The 24901-nt window shown below is 42.5% G+C and overlaps 1 protein-coding gene across 1 annotated transcript in view; it reads right to left on the reverse strand.

Moving 5' to 3' along the window:
* The window catches only part of ADCY2 (adenylate cyclase 2), a 454379-nt gene that overhangs the window by 121500 nt on the left and 307978 nt on the right, over positions 1-24901 (reverse strand). Inside the window, exons 6-11 of the mRNA XM_024981538.2 lie at positions 21379-21490; positions 14796-14923; positions 10536-10694; positions 9636-9768; positions 7783-7959; positions 4064-4107 (exon numbers count right to left, since the gene is read on the reverse strand). Of these exons, the coding sequence (XP_024837306.1) occupies positions 4064-4107; positions 7783-7959; positions 9636-9768; positions 10536-10694; positions 14796-14923; positions 21379-21490 (753 nt within the window). The remainder of the gene's footprint in view (positions 1-4063; positions 4108-7782; positions 7960-9635; positions 9769-10535; positions 10695-14795; positions 14924-21378; positions 21491-24901) is intronic.

The following is a 24901-nucleotide window of genomic DNA, read 5'->3' on the forward strand; positions in this document are numbered from 1 at the left end:
CCAAGACAAGAATGCGTTCTCCAAGGTTAATCTGACAATTAGCATAAGAATGATGTAAAAGAAAAAATGAAAATAATATCTGTTTTTAAAAGTTAAACATCTACTGCAGAGTATAACCCATCTGGCCCTTCAAAAACTGGCTTGAGCCAGCCTGCATCTGAATCCAGGTGTCCACAAATCATCTAGTCCCATGGGAGTGAGCACAAGGCTTCTCTGTGCTGTGTTTGGTTAAGTTACTCACTGAACAGACCTTCTACTTTGGCATAAAATAATACTCTTCCAATTTTAGAACTGCCTCTCTATATAGATGAAAATAGTATTAAATGTGCAATGTCATATTTATCTGTAATCAAATCTGGTGGAATTATCATTAATGAGACAGATGGGTAATACAATTATTACATCACTGTTTGTGAATTCCCACCTTCAAGTCCTGCCTTCTTTAAACAAGTCAAGGTTAGGTTTGGTTCAAAAACAGAACAATATTAAGTGATCCACCTGTCAACACCAAGCCAATGGAATTCAGAGGTTTTAGCAAGCCAAATTCCAAGCTAAACTGGGAGGCAAATTAATTTTGATCCTTCTTTTAGAAAAAGGCTGTGCATCTTAGCAGTCACCTAGGATGGCTTATTCTCATTTGTGACTGAGGAGCTCCCTCTATTTTCTTTTTTATCAGCCCTGTGCCTAGACTTGAGATTCTTGACTTCAACTTGGTCAAAAAGTTGAAAGCTCTCTCTTTCAAAAAGCATCACCAAGTCTAAGAAGGAACAGTGTAGATGCCTCGAAGCTCACAGGAAAATTGAACCCTTCACTCATGTGTCTGGGGGCTAACGGTGACACTGTCTTTGTGAATCTGTTTTAGGATTAGCCTAGACGATGCCAGGCTTCCCTGGTAGCTCAGCTGGTAAAGAATCCACTTGCAATGCAAGAGAACCTGGTTCAATTCCTGGGTCAGGAAGATCTGCTGGAGAAGGGAGAGACTACCCACTCCAGTATTCCTGGGCTTCCCTGGTGGCTCAGCTGGTGAAGAATCTGCCTGCAATGTGGGAGAACTCAGTTCAATCCCTGGGTTGGGAAGATCTGCTGGAGAAAGGACAGACAGGCTACCCACTCCGGTATTCTTGGGCTTCCCTCGTGGCTCAGCTGCTAAAGAATCCGCCTGCAATGCAGGAGACCTGGGTTCAATCCCTGGGTTGGGAAGATCCCCTGGAGAAGGGAAAGGCTACCCACTCCAGTATTCTGACCTGGAGAATTCCATGGACTGTGATGCCAGGTGGTAAAGAACCTGCTTGCCAGTCTAGAAGATGTAAGAGACCTGGGTTCGATCCCCGGGTCGGGAAGATCCCCTGGAGGAGGGCATGGCAACCCACTCCAGTATTCTTGCCTGGAGAATTCCATGCACAGAGGAGCCTGGTGGGCGCAGTCTAGAGGGCCAAAAGGAGTTGGGCGCGACTGGAGTGACTCCGCACACTGCAGATGATGCCCGTGTGGTGCTCAACCCAGCACATATGGTGCATGGAGTAGCCGACAAGTGCCCGTTACAATGCATCCTCTTATTCACTGACTTCCTGCACAGCAGTTCTTAACATATAGAGTTTCCTGGTCTCCGTAGCTTTGTGACCTCTGCTACAGAAATGAGAGGCTGTGCTTGGGGCTGATCATCTCCCTCTGAGGAATTCTTAATTCACCAGCCAGGGCCTTGCTCTTCAGGCTGTCAGCGTTTCAGCATTTCTGACCTTCCTGGTCTGGGCTCCCCTGTTGGCTTCCCGGCTGCTCACAGACCCCAGCTCTACCCTCAAGCCCCCATTCCATTTTCTCTCTCTTAAGCTCCACCCCCCCCAACCTGCCCCACCCACAGGCTGGGCCACTCTACCTAAGGAGGTGTGCTTCCTATTGTATCTCAGATGATGTTCTACTGCCCTGGGAGGGCCCCTCACCACCAGGCTGGGGGTTCAGAGAGGTTTTATGACCTCAGCTATGTTACAAAGCCAGGATGTGCTAGGGAAGTCTGGGCTGACTTGAAAGACAGGCTCTCTCTGTGAGGCTTGGGGCCACCAAAGACCACCCACCACGGAGAAAAGAGGAGGAGATATGGAGGAGGCTCACAGGAGGGCAGGCAGGACAGGAGAGCAGCTAGGAACACAGGCGTCAAGTGTCCTAGAGCCTGGGCATAAACCACGGGCGTGCCTCCCCAAGCCACGTGGCTCTGGTCCTCTCCTGACCTGGCACCTCTGTTTCTTCCTTCCAAAATTGATAATGGCTGTAGTATCCACCCTAGAGTAATGCTGTAGGCATGAAATTAGATTTCCCATAGCCCTGGTGCAGATAAAAATGACAGCCTTACGATCACTGTCTTTCAGACAGCACTCATCCCAAAAGACACTGCCCACGGCGCACTCGCCGCAGGAGCCCTTCTCACTGTAATTTCAGTAAATCGACTCTGGAAGGAGACTGTGGGGAGGAACAGACAGATGAGAGGCCAGACCACATACAGGAAGTCCCTTATATATGAACCTTCAAGATGTGAACCTTCAAACACGCACACGTCGTGTGCCAGCCCCGGTATGCAAGTTGCTGTACTGTGCTACTGCACTTTTCAAGGTACTGAATTATAAGATACAAAATGCTTTCTTTAGCCTTTGTGTTTGCTTTCTGTGTACACATTATTTGTTTGAGAAGTATTATAAACTTGCCACAGTACAGTAGTATACAGCCAATTGTGTTAGTTGGGCACCTAGGCTAACTCTGTTGGGCTTTTGAACAAAACTGGACTTAGGAACGTGCTCTCAGAACAGAACTCATTCGTATGCAGGGGACTTACTGTACAAAGTGGAAGGATGTTTGTGAAATTCCATAGACAGCTGTTTGCAGATGTGCTCATTTCTTACTGGCTTGAAGAGCCAGGCCTTCTAAAGATACGTTACGGGGTCAAAAACGCTTCTTAAAATAGCTTAAGCTTTCTTTAATTGGGCATTTGCCACCAAAAAAATAATACTTCAAAAGCCCAAGAACTCCATTTTCCATATAACAAAGGGCTCTAAGTGTGATAGGTCAATATTAAAATTTCAAGTTTTACACAAAATATAAATCAGAGGTCATGACAACAAAGATAAAGTCACGCAGAGGGATTCGGGAGAGAACGCACTAAGATCTGGCAGCTAATGATCTAATTATTTATGTTCATTTTCCACTTTGATACAATGCATTTTCTATAGGAATAAACCCATCTCTTCAGTGGGGAAAGAAAATTTTAAGTTTGGGGCCATTCATTAGTTATCCTAGTGTTAGTCCCTCAGTCATGTCTGACTCTGTGTGCCGCACGGACTGCAGCCCACCAGGGTCTTTTTTCCAGGGGACTCTCCAGGCAAGAACACTGGAGTGGGTTGCCATTTCCTTCTCCAGGGGATCTTCCCAACCCAGGGATTGAACCTGGGTCTCCAGCATTGCAGGTAGATACTTTATCATCTGGGCTACCAAGGAAGCTCCCAAATTATCCTAACATCTTCAATAAAAAGTACTTAACTCCCAAACTAAAGGAAGGTTCTGAGCCCCAAAGCTAGAGGAATACAGACAAGGGAAAGGAGTGATGTCTGAGAGCTTGTGGAGGATGACAATGGCATCCTTGGACACTTGGGGAGGCATTTTTTCTTTGTTTGAGCAGGGTGGGTTGCACTTCTTTTCACTATTGAAAGGCTGGACTTATCTTGCTTTTATCTCTAGGATTCAACCTCAAAAATATAACTTTAAGATACTCATTTTAAGAAAGTTCAGTTCTTTACTTCAGATTAATATGAAGAATGTTTTTTAAGAAAACAATTTAAAGTTCTAAAGAGTTTACTAGGCAGTGTTTTCCCTCTTTTAATTCTAAAAAGAAAGGATATCAATAATCCTATTTTTAGAAGCTGAATACAACTTGAGAGGGCTTTTCACAAGCAGCTACTCTTTTTTTTTTTTTCAGAAGAAATAGCCTTCAGAATTATTATAGTTGATGAAAATTACTTTCAGGAATAAATAAAGAACAGTTAAGCCTTTAGAAAATTAGAAAATGGAATGTATACCATACCTTAAGGTGCGATTTTGAAAATTATGCTGACCCATTGGTACATCCTATTAAAGAAAAAAAAGATTATTAGTTGCTAAAAACATACATTAAGAAGTTTGAAAAGATAATGATGTGTATTTCCTCTTTTACCATGGTAAATATCATTTAGGTAATAAGCAGCTAAGTGGAGAAAAAGAGCTTAATTACAAGCGTGAAATAAGGTTAAAACTTCAGTTTATATTTAGAATGTTGGTGTAATCTATGAACTCTGGATATTGGAAGTGTCAGGATTGTTGTCTAGATTTTCAAAATTCCTATCCTGATATTTGCAGATATTATTTACAACAATGCCTGCAGAGGACTATTATTAAAGTTACTGTAGACAACCTAAATCATGTAGAACTGTAGTTTTAACATGAGACAAAAATTTAGAAAATGCTTTAAAACACAAACATAATCACAAAATCTATAGACAATCTTAATCAGTGAATCGAACTGTTAAGAAATGAGACCAATGATTAAGTATGTGAAACTGAGAATCACTGATGAAAAAGAAGAAATGTACAGAAGTGCTGGTATAACATTTCCTGAAAAAGGCTAGTGAGAGGGAGACACTGAATCCATTGCTAAGTGTTCAATAATAGACTTTAAAAACCACAAGATTCACTTGTATATTGTAGTGGAAATTAAAATAAAAGTCAGAACAAAGAAGCTCCAGAGAAACTTTTCTTTGTTGCTTTAAGCTCCAAGGTTAGATAAGGAAATGTATTTAGCCTAGGGAAAGGTAGGCTTAAAAATGATAACTGAACTCCACATTTTATTATATAGAGTATTAATAAAATAATGCATTATTCACCAGCTCCATCAATGTTAAATCAAGAGTCAATGAAGTTCTGCATAGGGGATTAGATAAAAGAAATAACTTTTGGCAATGACAGCTGTTCAATCCTGGAAGGTACGAGTAAGAATGACAATGGGACCTTTCTGAAAGTAAGGGGCATAGTCCTATGGGCCCCAAGTGCTAACCAGAACCTCAGAGGTCTTCTGTCCCTGCCAAGGAACTCAGGCCTGAGACTCTGTCTGTGACTGGCAAGGCCAGCTGGTCAAGAAAACAGAGTCTGTTCCAGACATCCTCTGTTTTTTATACACTATTTTCTGAAGCTCAAAGCCTTAGGCAGTTATAACTCTCTCGAAGGAGGCATCTTCACTAACACATAACAACAGATTATGTTGAGGTTGGAGCCAGGGTGAAATCTTCCCTTGGGTGCCTTGCTAAGATAGTAAGGGAGAGGGTTGCTCTTAAGTCCTGAGACAAAGGACTGATAAGAAATTAGCAACCACAACAACATCAATAATACCACCCATAAAGCAAGGCCTTATTTTTGCAGGTACACAGATGAAGTAGCACAGAAAATAATGCTTTAGTATTCAGATATAATTCTTATTTCCTGAAAAATAACAAACCAACCAGCCAACCAACCAACCAGCCAAGCAGCCAGTCAACCAACCAACCAGTCAACCAACCAGTCAGCCAACCAACCGTCAACCAACCAACCAGTCAACCAACCAACAACCAGTCAACCAGCCAGTCAACCAACCAGCCAACTAGCCAGTCAACCAACCAACCAGCCAGTCAACCAACCAATCAGGCAACCAGCCAGTCAACCAACCAACCAGCCAATCAACCAATCAATTTGTTTATAACAAATCTCAATCAGAGATAAAGTTATTAGCCATTAGCACTAATAATAAATTTAGTGTTGAGGTAAAATTATCTGATTCTTTTCATAAGAGGGATAGAAGCATTGACTTTCCCTGGCAATTAGATTCTAAGTCTTAGCATGCTTTTCCTCTAACAGGTCTAGTTGCTGGGAGGCCCCCAGTGGCTCTGGTCCTCGCTCCTTGCATCTCTTCTCTTCTTGTGACCACATCCAGATCCACAGCTTCAAATAGCACCTAAAATCTGATGCCTATCACATCCACACCTCCTACCAAGACCTCTACCCAGAGTTCCAGGAGCACACCCCCAACTGCCAACTTCTGAGCTGCAGTCTGGTGTCTGAAAGGCATATTGATTTGAAGATGTCCACTAGCAAAGTCTTGATTTTTCTACCCCAAATTCTCTGACTTTGCTCTGAGTATTTGTCAGTTCAGTTAATGGGATTATCATTCTCCTAGGTGCACAACCCAAACATGTGGCTTCGTCTTTGAACTTCCTTTCCACACATATTGACTCCATCACCAAGTCTTACTTGTTCCACTTTCAAATTGTACCCTGAATTTGTTTCTCACTGTTCCCACTGCTAAAATCTCAGCAAAGGAGGACACCACTCCTTCTTGTAGCCCTGCTCTCTTGGTCCATCATCCAGAGTGCTAATCACACGATGCCCTTCCCTGCTTAGGACCCTCTAACAACTTCCCACTACAATCAGAATAAATTACACATGATTACTTGGAGCCTCTCACCCTAATGACCTCCCCTGGCTTACTGTTGATGATCTGACAGCCACACAGTCTCTTCTCTGCCTCAAAGACACCAATTCATTTCCATTTCAGGGCAGCTGTATTTGTCCTTTTGCCCCTGACCCTCCCCACTGACCCCTCCCCTTCTCGGAGACTCCCCCCAGCCACACCCCCAAGAGGAGCCATGCCAGTCACTCCCCAAGACATTCCTTCCTTTTCTTTTCATCACAGCCCTTGGCAGTACCTGGAGTGATCTCCTTTGTTTATTTGAGTCCTACTTAGGGTCTCTTTCTTCCCAATAGAATATAGACCCCTCTAGGACTTGCCCTGGAGGTCTCCCTGTTGACCCCTTGAAAGATCACAATCTTCTATCAGATCGTTTATATTTCAGTTGGAAAAGAACAAAGGAAGTTGAAAGAAGAGATAAAACCAAGACAAAACAGGAATGCTGACGCCTGCATGTTGGGTTTGTGCATGTCCCTGTGACAGGCCTATGGACACAGGCAGCTTGGAAATGTCCACTTTTACCTGACAGCCTCATATGTTTTTTCCTCATCAGCTAATAAGAATTACAGAACATCTCATTTTTTTTAAACCTCAACCACATCCCTAACACAGTGAATACCATTTAGCATGAAATTGTACTCAGAGACTGTTTTAATATCTAAATATACCATTGGGACTATTCTAAGTGCTCCACTGTATTTCCTTTCCTCTCCTCTCATGAGTTTTTCTATTCTTCATCTGCATTTCAGCCATCTTATTGAAAGGTCCCTGTGGTCTGGAGCGGTGGGACTCCATTCCCCATTAGAAGTTGGGATGACGTCCGTTAAGGGACGCCAATTGAATGCACTTTGCTTCCGACACAGGCTGAACCTCTGGGGGATGAGGACAGGGTTAATGATGCTGCTCAAACCGCAAGGATGTCAGGCCCTCATTTGTTCCTTTATGAAGATGCTCGGGCTTCCCACTTTGTGGTAGCCAAAGCAAATTGCAAACCTGGATTGAAAAAGAGTTCAGGGGTATGCAGTGGCTACTGCCCATTGTCAATAACCGTCTTCGATAAGAAAGTGATCACGCAAAGTCACTCTTGGTTGAGACCCTTAGCAACTGACACTCAAGATAACCTGATGGCAGGTTTATTTAGGCCTGTTTGTCAGGGGCCTCTCTGGGAAGTCAGAGACAGCAAGCTTCCTTCGTTACAGACCCGACTGGTTTTGGCAGGACATGCCTTCTGTTTGGGGAGCTAGCGTATGCCCGGTGCGGGGAGGGCGTACCGTGGTGCTGATCTTGCCGTTCTCCGTAGTCATGCTGTCTCTGTGATGCAGGTGTGCAAAGGGCTTGGCCGCCCCCCAGGACTCCAGGTACCGGGTCATGCGGACAGAAGCCCTCATCTTCGCTCCGTCAAGGGTGTGTCGAGGCCTAAAGAGGTGCTGAGGGCTCCGCCGCTCTCCCTTGGGGTGAGAAGCACAGTATCACACCTGGAGGCCACAGCACCTCTTCCCTCCAGCCCCCTAGAAGCCTCCCTTGCACAGGCGGAGTCCTCCACCATCAACGCCTTCACTCTGCGGGCTCCTGCCCTCGGTCGTGCGGGGTCACCATGGGGCATGGCCACACCCCAGAGAAGCTGAGTCAGTTTTTTTCAGACAACAAAAACCTACCTGTACCTGAAACTTGGGAAAAAACAATAGCCATTGGAAGGGATGTTTTTATAAAGCTGACTCTTAGACAGAATATGCTGATCTGTTTCCATGTTTTAATGGTTTTGTTTGTTTTTTTTCCTAAAGTGATGGCTGTAGGGATTGGGGCTGTTTTCAGATGCGAAATGGCCTCGAATATTGATGTTTTGGTATTCTTTGCCTGAACACAGTGTTCTCTGGACACGTTTTTTTCACCTTTTCCCTGCACCTGCCACCTCCACACCAATCATCCCATAGTTCCTCCTGCTTGTCACACATCTGTCTCTAGATCAGCTGTCTAGTGGGTTGGAAGTTTGTCCCCAAAGGTGAACCTGGGGGTTTCAGGGAGGCTCTTGTGAGTAAACACTCGTAAACTAGACTTCACTGATTTTGCGATACTTGTTTGGACAATTCAGAGGAGTTTCTTGCTGCTACCTGCGTTGTTAACCAGCCAGTGATTTGAGGGAAGTTACATAAACCATCTGAGACTCAGCTTCTTAATCTGTAAATAGCAACAGTACCCATTTGGCAGGAATTTGGGGAGGGGTAAAGATGAGAGCTCTTTTGATGAGCCCCCTGCTCTGGCCTGACACATGATGGGAAGAGAGTAAAAGACAGCAGCTGTCTGCATGGGATAGGTGGTTTTTATCATGTTAAAGTTCACATGTCTGCACATAACATGCTCACCCCAGTGTATGTGACAATTAGTCATTAATCTTTCAGTAATTTCTTTTTTTCTTATATCTTCATCCACTTAATCTCATTAAGATTTTTATCAGCTGAAATCCTGAACACACTTTTGGTCTTCATTTAATTTTCTAACTGCCAGGAAGGGCCCATCATGGACTAACACAGTGGTACCCAAACTTTTTGGCACCAGGGACCTATCTGTTATGTGCTTAGTTGTGTCTGACTCTCTGTGACCCCATGGACCGTAGCCTGCCAGACTCCTATGTCCATGGAAATCTCCAGGCAAGAATTCTCGAGTGGGTTGCTGTGCACTTCCCCAGGGACCTATTTAGTGGAAGACTATTTTTACATGGACTGGGGGTCGGGATGGTTTCTGGGTGATCAAATGGATAGCATTTATTGTGCATGTTATTTCTAATCTAATGCTCTTGCTGATCTAACAGGAGGTACCAGTCCATGGCCCAGAGGTTCACACCCGTGGACTAACGTATACATTGGTAAGCATGACTAACTAACCTCTACAACCTTATAATGCAGACAATACTCTTGCCACATAAACAAGCAATTCATTTCAACTGCTTCTTTCATAAATATTTGAATGCATTTTTACAAACACAGGCATTTAAAATAGTTTTAGAGGCAAACACTAGCAAAGAATTACACCGGTTCTTGACTAAAAACAACTTTTCATATCAGTCATTTGCCCTCTTGACTTTTAATCACAGAAGTCATGGGCTAATTATAGACTCTATGATACTGACCTTGGGGTTGATTACAAAGTAAGTTTTCACCAAATGTTGCTTTAAATACGGGTCTCTGATGTCACCATCGCCTTCTTCCACTTTGTAAGCTCCATTCAAGTGTTGCAGGGTAACAGAAGAAATGTGAACACGTCTGAAATTCCATTTGAAAACCACAATCAAGATACAGAAGAAGGAACATCCAAGATTTTCTATTAATTTGGGACTTGAGAAAGAATTCCTTCTGCCACAGGTGAAGGAAAGGCTATAGGTTCATAGTCTGTTACCCACAGCTTTGGGAAAATGCTCCCCGATATCAAGAGCTGCTAATATTTGGAGCCCCTCTGCACTCAGTGAAACCTAGGTGGTGAATTATAGCGCATAAAACGTGATCATACTGAATCTGGAGGCATGAGGATAGTTTTCGGAATTGCATGGCAAAGTCATTTGAGAACACGTGCTGGTACGTATAAAAGTATGGGCTTTCCTTCTCAATGCCTGCTCTCATACTTCTCCAAATTACAGCACCTGCAAAGATTCTCTTGTCATCTGTCCAGATGGTACCATCTGCTTATTTTAATAGGACTGGTTTCAGAGGTGACCAATAATACAGAAAGGCCACATATCTCTAGTGCATTATAAGCCATCTTTAACTTAGGTCTCTATTCATAAATACGCAATTAAGTGAAAGTCTGTAATTCAGGATCTGACATCCTGTCTCTAACCATGGGTCCCAGGGGTGGTGGAACTGGGGCCTGAGAGCTCACATCCATCTGGTTAATGGAAGAGGTCACGGAGTAACACAGTAGTAACCAGGGCAGCAGAAGTCACCGAGCACTGAGCAGTCAGCTCTCAGCCTGCGGACCTCGGATCCTAAGCCCAGGGCCTGCTGGATGAGAGGAAGCCCATGTCCTGCCTTACCCAGGGACCCCTCCAGCTTCCATGTGGTTGGCCAGGGTGACGTCATGTGACCACACGTCGTACTGCCACTTCTGCAGCCCGATCACGCCGCACAGCACGTTCCCAGAATGCACTCCCACGCGCATGTTGATGTCCACTCCGGTGGCATCCCTCACTTTCCTAGAGAGAAGGAAAGTCACATCACCCTCCAGGGCCAGTCTCTTCTTCCTGTCGTTCCTGGCTGATTTTCTGGGCATTTTATTATTCAGAATGTCTCAGACTGTTGGAAATAATGGTCATGAGTTCCTTCTGTGGTGGAAGATTGCTGCTCTGAGGCCATTGAAAGGGTTTTTCTCTCCAGTTATTACCAGGCTAACCCATCAGTACCAAGCCAATGCTCCAGCCAGTAAAGCCTCAGGCTGGCTAGGGCCGTGATGCAACATTTTGGTTTTAGCTTCTACTTTTCCAACCAATACATATCAAGCACCCATCATGTGCTAACCCCCTCCTTGAAGTTTTCATACTAGACTCGTGAGACATTGCCTTGTACTGTCAGAAACAATCTTAGATGCCATTAGCAACTCTAATGCTTATTAGCATAGCGTATGTCCCCAAGGAATATTTTCTGCTGATGAGACAATAAGGCTTATTTGTGAGCTTAAATGACTTCAGCCTGAATAGGAATTAAAAAAAAAATAACCACAAGCTGAATGCTTTTCCACTGTGCATGTTTCTGTAACAAAAAAGAGAAGCGAGTACTCTTTAAGAAGCTTTAATGGTGCATAAGGTATCATTAAAAAGAAATGAATTTTTAAAAACCACTTAAAAAATACTTTAGGATCCTGTCACCAACTCATTGAAAAAGACAAATGAATAACTTCCTTTGATTAGGACAGACATATATACACGACCATGTGTAAAACAGATGGCTAGTGGGGAGATGCTGTCACAGGGGGCTCAGCTCGGTGCTCTGTGATTACCCAGAGGGGTGGGGTGGGGAGGGAAGGGGGAGGTCCAAGACGGAGGGGATATATATACATATACATATACATATACATATAGCTGATTCACTTCACTTCATAGTGGAAATGAATACAACATTGTAAGGCAATTACATTCCAATTAAAAATAAAAGAAAAAAAGACAACTTCTTTTAAGGGAAAATGGCAATGATTGGTGATGCCTATTTGTTTCTGCCAGTTAAATATGTTTATCGATTAAAATATAGTTGTAAAAGAAAAAGGTGTCCCTAGCAGGAAGGTGTCCCTCATTCCATGGAGCGAATCACCCCAGGAAGAAACGTGGAGGGAAGTGATGACATTGATTGCAGCAGTTAAGAGGAAGGGTTCCCAGGTGTGGGATGCAGTAGAACCCGAACCATCTCAAAATAACACGGGTACGCATGTGGGATGGCATCACCGACCCAATGGACATGACTTTGAGCAAGCTCTGAGAGATGGTGAAGGGCAGGGAAGGCTGGTGTGCTGCAGTCCATGGGGTCGCAGAGTCGGACACGACTGAGCAACTGAAGAACGAACAACAATGAACAATGAGCGTCAAGCTTCAGTGATGAAGCAGAACCATCCGAGCATACTATGATAAGAAGAAATGGGTCCATGATATAAAAATAAATGACTTCCTGAGAAAATAGTACAGAGGCTGTTTCTTTCCCTTCCCTTTCTATCGTCCTTTTCTGTTTATATTTTGTCATAAAATGACAACCTATATCAAGTACTTTGCAAGTCGTCCACACCCTTCAATCCTGCTCCCAGAAGGAGCATCTCCATGACACAGGAGGCTTGCCTTGCCGCTTTGCCCACAGTAGCTCTGAGTGCAAACGGCTGCTGGGGGGTGTCTGGTCCCCCCAGGCTTGCTCAGGCTGGTTCATCTCTGCTCCCCATCCCCCTGAGTCCTGCTTCCTGACAGCATCCAGGAGTAGTCATAAAGCCAGTCTGATAGCAGTGACTGGTTAGTAACTCGAGTCTTTGAAATAACCGTCTTCATGGGCTTCATGTCTGTTTTAGAAAAATGAGTTGATCAAGGGTTCAGATGAACTGACTGACCAGAAACATTTTAATGCATGTAGATGCAGATGAAATCTGTGTGATCCATAGACAAATGTCGAAATGATGGCTTAGAGTTTGCGCTAATAGTAGACAATCTTTCTAATTTAAGAGGAGCTTTAATCACTTACAAAATCAGGGTTCTGAGAGCACTGCCTTGATTAAGAACAGTTTACATTTTCATGAAAGGGGGGAAAAACGTCTCTTTAAATGCCGGGAATATTCCAAAACTGCAGCCAAAGAACTTCTGCAGTGTTGACCTAGCTAACAGGGAACGAGGCTCTGAATAAATGTGGAGGTCCCCGCACGGAGGGAAAACCACGGACAGACATCCCTGGATTCATGTTGCTGGTTCCCAGGAAAACTAGAGGTCATCTGGCAAAATTTCAAGTGCTAAGTGTACACTTTCTCCTCACCAGCTTCAAAAACTGAAATTCCTGTATTTATTCTCATCTTATGGCTTAAGAAATGGGAATGGAAATGCTTGCTTTTGTATGTAAGAGAGAACAAAGAGTTTCCAAAATTTGCCGAGGTGTTCGCTCTTTCCCTGGGCTTCCCTGGTGGCTCAGATGGTAAAGAATCTGCCTGCAATGCAGGAGACCTAAGTTCGATCCCTGGAGAAGGGAACGGCTACCCACTCCAGTATTCTTGCCTGGAGAATTCCATGGACAGAGGAGCCTGGAGGCTACAGTCCACGGGGTCACAAAGAGTCAGACACGACTGAGCGACTAAACAACAACAAAAGGGTATTTTGTTGAATCGAATGCGCTACTGAGTCACAAAATGTCATCCTTCACAAAACCCATCCATAGAGCCTGTTTCCTCTCACGTTTGGTTTTAAACATGAACGTGGCTTCCAGGGGTGGTTACAAATGTGAGAAAATCTGTTAATTTTACATGGATTGAATGCACTTACATCTAGACCTGTAATGTCTTGAATAGTTAATGATTTTTAGAATACAGTTGAAAAGCTTTTTTTTTTTCTTATACCTCCAAGAAGACAGATGATTTATTTTGGGGGAGAAGCAGGGGGGACGGCTAATTCCCATACAAAGTACTTCAGGTGGCAAGCTGAGGCCACACTGCCCACCTCTGCTGTCTCGACTCTTCCCTCCTTTCTTCCCTATGTCTCTGCCCACCCAGTCCTGACTGCCACGTAGCGGCCCCGACACTGCTGAGCTAGTGAGTCTGGACATTCAGGTCCGCGGATTCTGCTGAGGCTGGAGGTGTCATCATCCTTCCCTGGAAAGCACTGGAAACCCACCGTCAAACCTCTCAGTCCATTTCAGCCCACGGCCAACACCACAGTGGGCTAAACACAGTGACAACTAACTTGATTTGTTGCTTTCTCACTTAACATCCCAGTTACCCCAACCCCGAGAAAAGGAATTCGAACATCAAGCACATAATTCCCATCCCATTTAGAACAAAAATATGCGGAGGAGAAGAGAAAATCACTTGACCAAAAATAGGCAATCCCCTACCAAAAAACCCTTAAACTCAAAGTTTTCAATCAAACAATCAACAAACAAGAGCTTTTTATCATTTATAAGACTATCAGGGCTTCTGTGAAGGCACTTATAGAGAAGTATGCGGTATCAGCAGTGAAAATTCACTTTGTAGCTCACATTTTCACACTACACTTGTCAGCTGTAATGATACCATTATTCTTTGTAAGCAAATATTCTCTACAAATCTTACAATGAAAGAAACTATAGATACAAAGCGGAAAATTATTACGGATAAAAACTGAAACTAAATTCACAGAGCTGAGTGTGTTTGACTAGATGGAGTTATTCTGGGCTAGATTCTCCTCTTCATTGCAGTCTGGTGGTAAAAACTACTTTCTCTCTTACAATTTATATGTCCTTGTCAAAAATCAAGACAGACATTAAGAGTACAAAATTGTCCCTTAAGATCGGAAGAGACTTTTCAATTGTTTACAAAGAAATTATCTTTGAAATTAATGACACAGCCCCTTCCCATAGATTTCTAACACCATGTTCCTGTAAAATAAGATTAATAACAACAATACAAAACACAGAGCCTGACTCTGGACTGAGTTCTCACATGCCAATAAATGAGTCTTTGCCCGTTTCTGTGTAAATGAACAATCACGTATATAGTTTCAGTAGACAAAAAACCAGAAACAGTTGTAAGACCAACAATGAAAATGTATTATGCAGTTTAAAAGGCTCTTACTACTCATCACACTTACTTTATGGCTTCACACATATCCAGTCCCATTTTCACACAATTCTTGGCATGGTTAGGGAGAGATATAGGCAGTCCGGACACACAGTAGTAGCAGTCTCCTAAAATTTTTATTCTCATGCATTCATTCTCCTGAAAGAAGAAGTCACAGAATTTCAACTGCATTGCTTGTGTGCTAAGTGGCTTCACTCATGTCCAGCTCTTTGAGACCCTATGGACTGTAGCCCGCCAGGCTCCTCTGTCCATGGGGTTCTCCAGGCAAGAATACTCGAGTGGGTTACCATGCCCTCCTCCATAGGGGATCGTCACGACCCACGGATTGAACCCTTGTGTCTTGCATCTCCTGCATTGGCAGGTGGATTCTTTACCACCGTGCCAACCTGAGAAGCCGTAAACTAGTTCAATTTCTCTTAATTGCCCATCAAGATTAAGCCACCCTCACCCACACACCCCTCTGCCAAAGCAGGAAGGATGATGGTAAGGAGTGGGAGGGGAAGGCTGAGAGAATATTTTGGAATGAATTACACTTAGCAGAGAAATGTGAAGATAGGCCCATGCTTTATAGTCTGAACATCCTCAAATACTGACAGTGAAATGAAGCGTTCTGTGCAGAGCAGAATCTTTCAGGATAGAAAATGGTGATCAGAACTCAACTGGAATTAGAATTGTATGTCATTTCCTACTACATTCATGGTTTTCCTCACTTCTTTCAAAGCTGAAGCAAATTCTTACCTGCAGACATGTAGCTTCTGATAAACATCACTACAGTGTAATGCAGTATAATGAGCCACCATTCAACATTGCCAAGTGATTTAAAACTTAATTCTGCCCTTAGGTTAAACCATTTTAATATCAAGTTAGACAAACTCATTTTTCTTGGCTGGGTTGTATTTATATGACAATATCAAGATCAATTTCATTCATATGAATTAATCCTACATCCATTTCTAACCTTTTCAACTAGCTTATAGACTCTTCACTCAAATTTAAATACATAAAGAAGTACCAAACACAGATTTTTTCCCCTTCTTAACCCACAGGCTTATGGATAAACTGAAAATATTTGAAATAACAAAATGAACATAAGATCTTTTTGTCCTTAAAGCATGCATTAGATTTATTGAAGGTTTTTGCATGTTTCTTTCCCTGTCTCATAGAGAGCTTGTGTACTTTCATGCTTATCTACAGCACTGTAGAGGATGTGTTAATAAATCTTGATAGCAATTTTATATAATAAAAAGGAAAAACATTGTTTATTAATCAGGTTTATCTCCCTGATAGCACAGTTGGTTAAGAATCTGCCTGCAGCGCAGGAGACCCTTCTTCGATTCCTGGGTTGGGAAGATCCCCTGGAGAAGGGATAGGCTACCCATTCCAGTATTCTTGGATTTCCCTGGTGGCTGAGCTGGTAAAGAACCTGCCTTCAATGTGGGAGGCCTGGGTGCGATCCCTGGGTTGGGAAGATCCCCTGGAGAAGGGAAAGGCTATCCATTTCAGTATTCTGGCCTAGAGAATTCCATGGACTGTATAGTATGGGGTTGCAAAGAGTCGGACACGACTAAGCGACTTTCACTTCCTAAATATGTATTCTGAGTCTAGAAGCAGTAAGATTAATAACAGTGAATTCTTGGTACCCTTATCAAAGACCAGTTACATGGGATTATTTCTGGTCTCTCTATTGTGTTCTGTTGCTCTATATGTCTGTTCTTAGTATCCTACTGGTTTGAATTGTTGTACCTGGAAGATATTTTGAAATCAGGAATTTTGAAGCCTCTAGCTTCGTTCTTCTTGCTCAAAATTGCTTTGGATATCTGTGGTCTCTTGTGATTCTATATAAATTTTAGGATTGATTTTTTTCTATTTCTGTAAAAACCACATTGGGATTTTGATCGGGATTGCATTGAATTTGTAGATAGCTTTGGGTATTATTTTAACAACATTAATTCTTCCAATCCGTGAATACGGAGTATCTTCCTACTTACTTGTGTCTATTTATATTTCTTTCATCAGTGTGTTATAGTTTTTGGTGTGTAAGTCATTCACGTGCTTGCTTAGGGCTGCTCAGGCGGTGCAGTGGTAAAGAACTGCTGCCAATGCAGGAGGCGTAGAAGACGTGGGTTTGATCCCTGGTCAGGAAGACTCCCCGGAGCAGGAAATGACTACCCACTCCAGTATTCTTGCTGGTAAAAATCCCATGGCCAGAGGAGCCTTATGGGCTACAGTTGATGGGGTCGCAAAGAATCAGACACGACTGAGTACACAGTCTGTTTCGTTAAGTTTATCCCTAAGTTTTTCATTCTTTTTGATGATAATGTACATGGAATTGTTTCCTTGATTTTCTTTTGAGATACTTCATTGTTAGTGTATAGAAACACAACAGATTATTGTACACATATTTTGTATCCTGCAACTTTACTGAGTTTATTAGTACTAACAGATTTTTATGCTTCCCTCCTAGCTTAGTTGGTAAAGAATCTGCCTGCAAGGTAAGAGACCCGGGTTCAAGCCCAGTGTTGGGACGATCTCCTGGAGAAGGAAATGGGAACCCACTCCAGTATTCTTGCCTGGAGAATCCCATGGACAGAGGAGCCTGGTGGGCTACAGTCCATGGGGTTGCAAGAGTCAGACATGACTTCACAACTAAACCACCAACCACCACCAACAACAAATTTTTGTGGACTCTAAAGTTTTCTACATATAAGGTCATATAATATGCAAAAAGTAATAATTTTACTACTTTTTTGACTTGAATGCATTTCTTTTTCTTGCCTAAGGCCTGTGTCAAGAACTTCCAGCACTATGTTGAAATGAACTGGATAGAGCAGGTGTCCTTGTCTTCTCCCCAGTCTTAGAAGAAAAGCTTTCAGTTTTTCACTGCTGAATATGATGTTCACAGTGGGCTTTTCATATATAGCTTTATTGTGTTGAGCTGAGTTCCTTCTTATTAGTTGAGAGTTTTTAATGATAAAAGGGTGTTCAGTTTTGTCAAATGCTTTTTCTGCAATTGATTGAGATGAACATGTGTTTTTTATCCTTCATTATGTTAATGCAGTATGTATGTGTATATATATATATATATATATATATATATATATATATATATCTCATCAATTGATTTGCTATGCCATCCAACTTGCATCCTAGAGATAAATCCCATTTGGTCATGGTATATGATTTTTTTAATGTGCTGTTGAATTTGATTTGTTAATTGAAATAAATTCTTCAGCGCTCAGCCTTCTTTGAGTTTTTGAACTGTGGTGTTGGAGAAGACTCTTGAGAGTCCCTTGGGCTGCAAGGAGATCAAACCAGTCAATCCTAAAGGAAATTAGTCGTGAATATTTATTGGAAGGACTAATGCTGAAGCTGAAACTCCAGAACTTTGGCCACCTGATGCAAAGAGCCAACTCATTAGAAAAGACCCTGATGCTGGGAAAGATTGAAGGAAGGAGAAGGGGACAACAAAGGATAAGATGGTTGGATGGCATCACTGACTCAACGGACATGAGTTTGAGCAAACTCCAGGAGCTGGTGATGGACAGGGAAGCCTGGTGTGCTATCGTCCATGAGGTTGCAAAGAGTTGGACACGACTGAGTGACTGAACAACAATAAAGTGAAATAGGCCAGATACAGAATGGCAAATGTCACATGATACCACTTATATGAGGAATCTCATTGTTAAACTCAGAAACCGAGTGTGGAATGCTGGTTTCCAGGCCTGGGAGAGGGGGAAATGGGGAGGTGTTGGTCAAAGGAAAAGGTCAAAGTAAAAGTTCCAGTTACGCATGATAAGTAAGTCCTAGAGATCTACTGGACAGCACAGTGTCTATAGCTAATAATACTATACTGTATACCTAACCACAGGCTGCAAAGGTTGATGTTAAGTATTTAATCACAAAATAATAATACAATGATGATAATGATAATAATAATAAATTAAAAGGGCAAAGTGAAGATCTGTAGGTAATAGATGTTTATGGCATAGATTGTAGTGATGGTTTCAAGGGTGTATCCCTAAAGTTTGATAAGTTGCATGTATATTAAATATGTACAGCTTTTTGTATGCCAACTATACCTCATTAAAGTGGATAAAATATCACAGTGAATGAGCAATGATGTTGAGTTCCTTAATGTAAACTACTGTGCTTTCCATAGCATTCACTCAATGGACTGAGCTGTTTGCTTACAAAGCTCTCTGACTCCATGATCTGAACTATGAAACATGAACTGATATCCAAAGCACGCTGCCCCTGTGACCAACAATGCATGGACCAAGCTATCCTAGTCCAGACTGATATTGCCTGGACGTTCCTTTGTTATAATCATCAGACAGGAGCAGGAAATCATACCAATTACCTCTTCTATGTGATATAAACTCTGTCCTCCTCCAATTCATATGCTGAAATCCTAACCCCTGGTACCTGTAAACGTGACTTTATTTGGCAGTAGTGCAGCCATGAAATTAAAAGACGCTTACTCCTTAGAAGAAAAGTTATGGCCAACCTAGATAGCATATTGAAAAGCAGAGACATTACTTTGCCAACAAAGGTCCATCTAGTCAAGGCTATGGTTTTTCCAGTGGTCATGTATGGATGTGAGTTGGACTGTGAAGAAAGCTGAGTGCCGAAGAATTGATGCTTTTGAACTGTGGTGTTGGAGAAGACTCTTGAGAGTCCCTTGGACTGCAAGGAGATCCAACCAGTCCATTCTGAAGGAGATCAGCCCTGGGATTTCTTTGGAAGGACTGATGCTAAAGCTGAAACTCCAGTACTTTGGCCACCTCATGCGAAGAGTTGACTCATTGGAAAAGACTCTGATGCTGGGAGGGATTGGGGGCAAGAGGAGAAGGGGACGACAGAGGATGAGATGGCTGGATGGCATCACTGACTCGATGGATGTGAGTCTGAGTGAACTCTGGAAGTTGGTGATGGACAGGGAGGCCTGGCGTGCTGGGATTCATGGGGTCACAAAGAGTCAGACACGACTGAGTGACTGAACTGAACTGAGGGTTATTGTAGATGTAATTAGTTAAGATAAGGTCATACCAGAGTAGAAAGTGTTTCTTGCTCAGTGTGACCCCATAGACTGTAGCCCACCAGCCTCTTCTGTCCATGGAATTTTCCAGGCAAGAATACTGGAGTGAGTTACCATTTCCTTCTCCATACAGGAGTAGGGTGGGCCCCTAATCCAGTATGATTGGTGTCCTTTTAAAGAGAAGTAATTTGGACACAGCCTTGCACGCAGGGAAAATGCCATCAGAACACCAGAACCCTGCTGTCACTGGCCAAGATTGGAAAGTTTCTTCCTGACATGTCACCAGGCAGTGCAGCAGAAATGACCTTTTATTAACTCAAACTTTTAAGATATTATTTTTTAACAGATAATCTCTCTATGTGTTTATTTGGTTTAATAATCATTCATTGACAAGTATTTCCTTTTCCCCCCTTAGGTCACAAGGAACCAATAACTGGCAACATAGACAACTGGCTGCTCCTTCATGGAGAATATAGTCAAGACATTGTTTTCTTTCTTTTTTTTTTCTAAAGATGAGCCCTCTCAACCCCAACTCAACCTTTTCCTTTGATTTGGTAAAGGAAGGAAACAGAGCTGTACTCTCAGTGAATTTTTTAGAATCCCCAGTGAGATTTGTCATGGTCAGTTGGGCAACATAAGGCATCTCATGGGGAGCTTGACCCAGGAGTGACTCTGAACATCTGAAAGCCAGATTTGTGCCTAGGAGCTTGGCTGGAATGTTCTCTGTTGTTTAAGTGTAAGGGAAATTTCACCATGAACTAAACTTGGAACTAACTCTTCCTAATGTATAAAAATACATTTTGATAAGCATAATAAAGGATTTTTGTTGGGAACCACTCAAAGACAAAAATTAAGGCCAGGAACATTTTATGAGACAGAAATAGAGGGCTAGCAAGCAAGAAAAAACACCAATATTCCCACCAGAAATCTTAATTGTTCCAATAAATAAGTCTGGAGTGAGATCTGGTATGGTTTTAAATCAGCTGTCATCATTTCTTCTCTATGAAACTCCCCACAAATGAGCATATGAACAGTGAATACTGAGCTTACATTTCTGCAAGTGGCACAAAGGCCAATGGATGAAAATGAGACAGCAGTAAATAAGGCCTTAGGAAGAAGGGATGCATCCTGTCTTCAGGATTTTCCCAGCATGCCGCTTAACACTGTGAATATGTAAAGGTTACAACTGGAGAGGAAATTACGTTTCCAACTCATCGACATCAAAATGCCTAAAAAGAGAAGCTAAGAACAGCACAGTGCAGAGAGATGTGCAAATCAAGTCTTGTTATCTTGAATGTATTTATTGTATGTGTGCTGAATTATATATAAGCCAGAGTCTTAAAAATAAACGAAGGCATATGCTAATTATATGCCACAGCATTTCTCTTTCCCAATGTAGGTCTGAGACTTATCAATGGCAAATAAATCCAACAAATCTATAAATAAGATTCCTAAAGGATGCTTTTATGAAGAGGCAAAAACCTGGTAAGGATCAAGAAAAGGGAAGCCCCAATTTTATATACCCTCAAAATAGAAAGCAATCACTAATACTCACCTTTGCAATTTGATCGAACTTTCCAAAGAGTTCATTCAGCATATGGACGAGCTCTCCAGGGGAGCAGTCACTGGCCAGACGGGTGAACCCAACAATGTCCGCATAGAGGATACTGTGGGAACAAACCAGTGGGTGCCATATTTGCAAGTTTATATTCGCTAAGAAAGCAATGGTAGTCTTTCCCATTAAAAGAGGATGATTTCTTACGCTTTATATTTTTGCAAAACATCATTCCCCTGGGTATGGAATACATAAACATGTTGCTAAACTTTCCCATTAATTTTTTTGATGTTACATTTTTATAATTAAGATCGGGGAAGAAAGCCTTGTGATACACTCTCTCTATTCTAGTCCATTCTTACTGACAACATTTCTCCTCTCAGGGCCAGCCTCTCCTTCCCATTCTGGCTTATGTGGTCTTCATCCTGACAGTTCGTTACAGTGTCATAATTCTGATATCAAAGGAGTATGTTTCTGTTTGAACTGTTACGTGATTTTATTAATTTATTTATTTTTAAAATTTATTGACTTTAATTGGAGGCTAATTACTTTACACTATTGTATTGGTTTTGCCGTACATCAGCATGAATCCGCCACGGGTGTAAACATGTACGTGATTTTGTATTGTAAGCATTCCTAAGTAGAAGAAGCAAAATCATAAAAGTTAAATCCTGATTGAAAGACATCAATAAATTCTGATTGAAAGACAAAATTTTGGGTTCTTTACTATCTTCCAGGAAAGGAGATGCATCTTCCTAAAGCTCAGAGCTGAGTTTGGGGGAAGCATTAAACAAGGAAGGATGCCAGCTAATGTCCAGTTACAGTAATAACAAGTACAATAAAGGCAAACAGTAGAATGCCATAAAACAGAGTCGTAGGGGTGGTGAGCTGAGCGCCGAAGAATCGATGCTTTTGAACTGTGGTGTTGGAGAAGACTCTTGAGAGTCCCTTGGACTGCAAGGATATCAAACCAGTCCATCCTAAAGGAGCTCAGTCCTGGGTGTTCATTGGAAGGACTGATGCTGAAGCTGAAACTCCAGTACTTTGACTACCTGATGCGAAGAGCTGACTCATTGGAAAAGACCCTGATGCTGGGAAAGATTGAAGGCAGGAGGAGAAGGGGACGACAGAGGATGAGATGGTTGGATGGCATCACCGACTCAATGGACATAAGTCTGAGCAAACTCCAGGAGTTGGCAATGGACAGGGAGGCCTGGCGTGCTGTGGTCCATGTGGTCACAAAGGGTTGGACACAACTCAGCGACTGAACTGAACTGAACTGAGGGGTGGTGAAGAATCTGGGACACAGTCACTAAGGAAGTGACAGCACAGCTTCCCCTCATGGCAAGTATAGGCTGGGGGGCAAATGCGAGATTCCTTAGAGTTTTGTGTGCATCAAGCTAACCTTGATGAATCAGGATAGAAGAACACAACACCTGTGTGTGCATTACAACTTTACCTACATAGAACGTGCTTATGTTTTATATAAAGACCTAATATGTGCACTGTGTTCAGTTGTGTCTGACTCAGACCCCAGGGACTGCAGCCCACCAGGCTCCTCTGTCCATGGGATTCTCCAGGCAAGAATACTGGAGTGGGTTGCCACGTCCTCCTCCAGGGGATCTTGCCCACCCAGGGGCTGAACCCACTTCTCTTGTATTTCCTGACTTGCCAGGTGGATTCTTTACCACTGTACCACCTGGGAAGCCCCAAGGACCTAATAAAGAAGCCTAAAATTCCTGCTGGGAATTTGAGTTTCAGGTAATACATATGGTATGGTTTAAGATGGGCCATGAAACAAAAATAACTGCCAATTAACACTCATTGGGATATCTTTTTTTTCTTTTTAAAGAAAATAACAAGTGCTGCTGAGGATGTATAGAAATTAGAACTGGTAAGTACGCTAGGGGAAATGTAAAATGGCACAGGCACTATGGAAAAGAGTATGATGTTTCTTTAAAAAAAAATGAAACACAGAATTACTGGATGAACTGGCAATCCCACTGCTGGGTATACACCCCACAGAACCAAAAGCAGGAACTCAGATATTTGTATACCCATGCCCACATCCTGCCTCAGGATGAAAAGGCCAGAGGTTTCAGATTTCTTTTAAAATTAATTGGTACTACATGACATTTAAGTTTCTGTATTTTTAAGTTTTAAGTTATGTATTTACTTTAGGAGCTTCCCTCGTGGCTCAGACTGTAAAGACTGCCTGCAATGCAGGAGACTCAGGTTTGATCCATGAGTTGGGAAGATCCTCTGGAGAAAGGAATGGCAAGCCTTTCCAGTATTCTTGCTTGGAAAATTCCATGGACTTGGGGGAAAGCAGGTGGGCTACGGTCTAAGGGTCACAGAGTCAGACACCACTGAGCAACTAACATTAACACTTTTCTTTAGGACGCCAAATATATTTTCTGAATTTAAATTTGATTAAATACTGCAAACATATTGTATACAATCTCTGAAGGCAGCCGAAGCTGCTTCACCAACCCTTTGCCTTAGACTGTGTGGTACCTGGCTTCCAAGATGGCCTCAGTCATCCTCGCCTCCCTTGTATTGTTCCTCCCCATAACGGGTAGGAGTGACTTGTGTAACTAATAGAATACTGTAGGAATAGCAAGAAATGACCTTTCATAAAAGATACAGCAACTTCCACCCGGCTCTCTCTTGGATCCTTCCCTCTGGGGAAGCAAGCAGCCATATTGTGAGGACACTCAAGAACCTGTGAAGAGGTCCAGTGGTGAAGATCTGAGGCCTTCAGCCAACATGAAGTTAACCTGCTCACCAGGTGAGAAGCCACATTGGGAGCAGATCCCCCAGCAGCCTGAAGCCTTATGGGGAAGTCTGCGCCAGAACCATTTAAGATGCTCCAAAACTCCAGCCCACAGAAACTGTGAGATGTCTATTGTTCTTTAAATCCACTAAGTTTTGGAGTAATTTGTTACATAGAAATCGATAATACAGGTATTATGCAGATTATTTATCAACTGCCTGAAATTGGTCATGTCATGTTATTTTTGCAGGTCTAGTGTTCCTGGACTATATCACAACTACTTAGAGTCTGTGATCCTCTTTAGATACAGACATATTAATATTTATTTTTACACATTTTGAATACCAATAAGTGTCTTAAAAATATTGTAGGAGATGGAAGGGCCATTCCTGATTTTCAGACAATTGAGGTCTGTCTAGTCAAGGCTATGGTTTTTCCAGTGGTCATGTATGGATGTGAGAGTTGGACTGTGAAGAAAGCTGAGCACCAAAGAATTGATGCTTTTGAACTGTGGTGTTGGAGAAGACTCTTGAGAGCCCCTTGGACTGCAAGGAGATCCAACCAGTCTATTCTAAAGGAGCTCAGTCCTGGGTGTTCATTGGAAGGACTGATGCTAAAGCTGAAACTCCAATACTTTGGCCACCTCATGTGAAGAGTTGACTCACTGGAAAAGACTATGATGCTGGGAGGGATTGGGGGCAGGAGGAGAAGGGGAGGACAGAGGATGAGATGGCTGGATGGCATCAC

The sequence above is a fragment of the Bos taurus genome, chromosome 20 (assembly GCF_002263795.3).
Source record: "Bos taurus isolate L1 Dominette 01449 registration number 42190680 breed Hereford chromosome 20, ARS-UCD2.0, whole genome shotgun sequence".
Lineage (NCBI taxonomy): Eukaryota > Metazoa > Chordata > Mammalia > Artiodactyla > Bovidae > Bos > Bos taurus.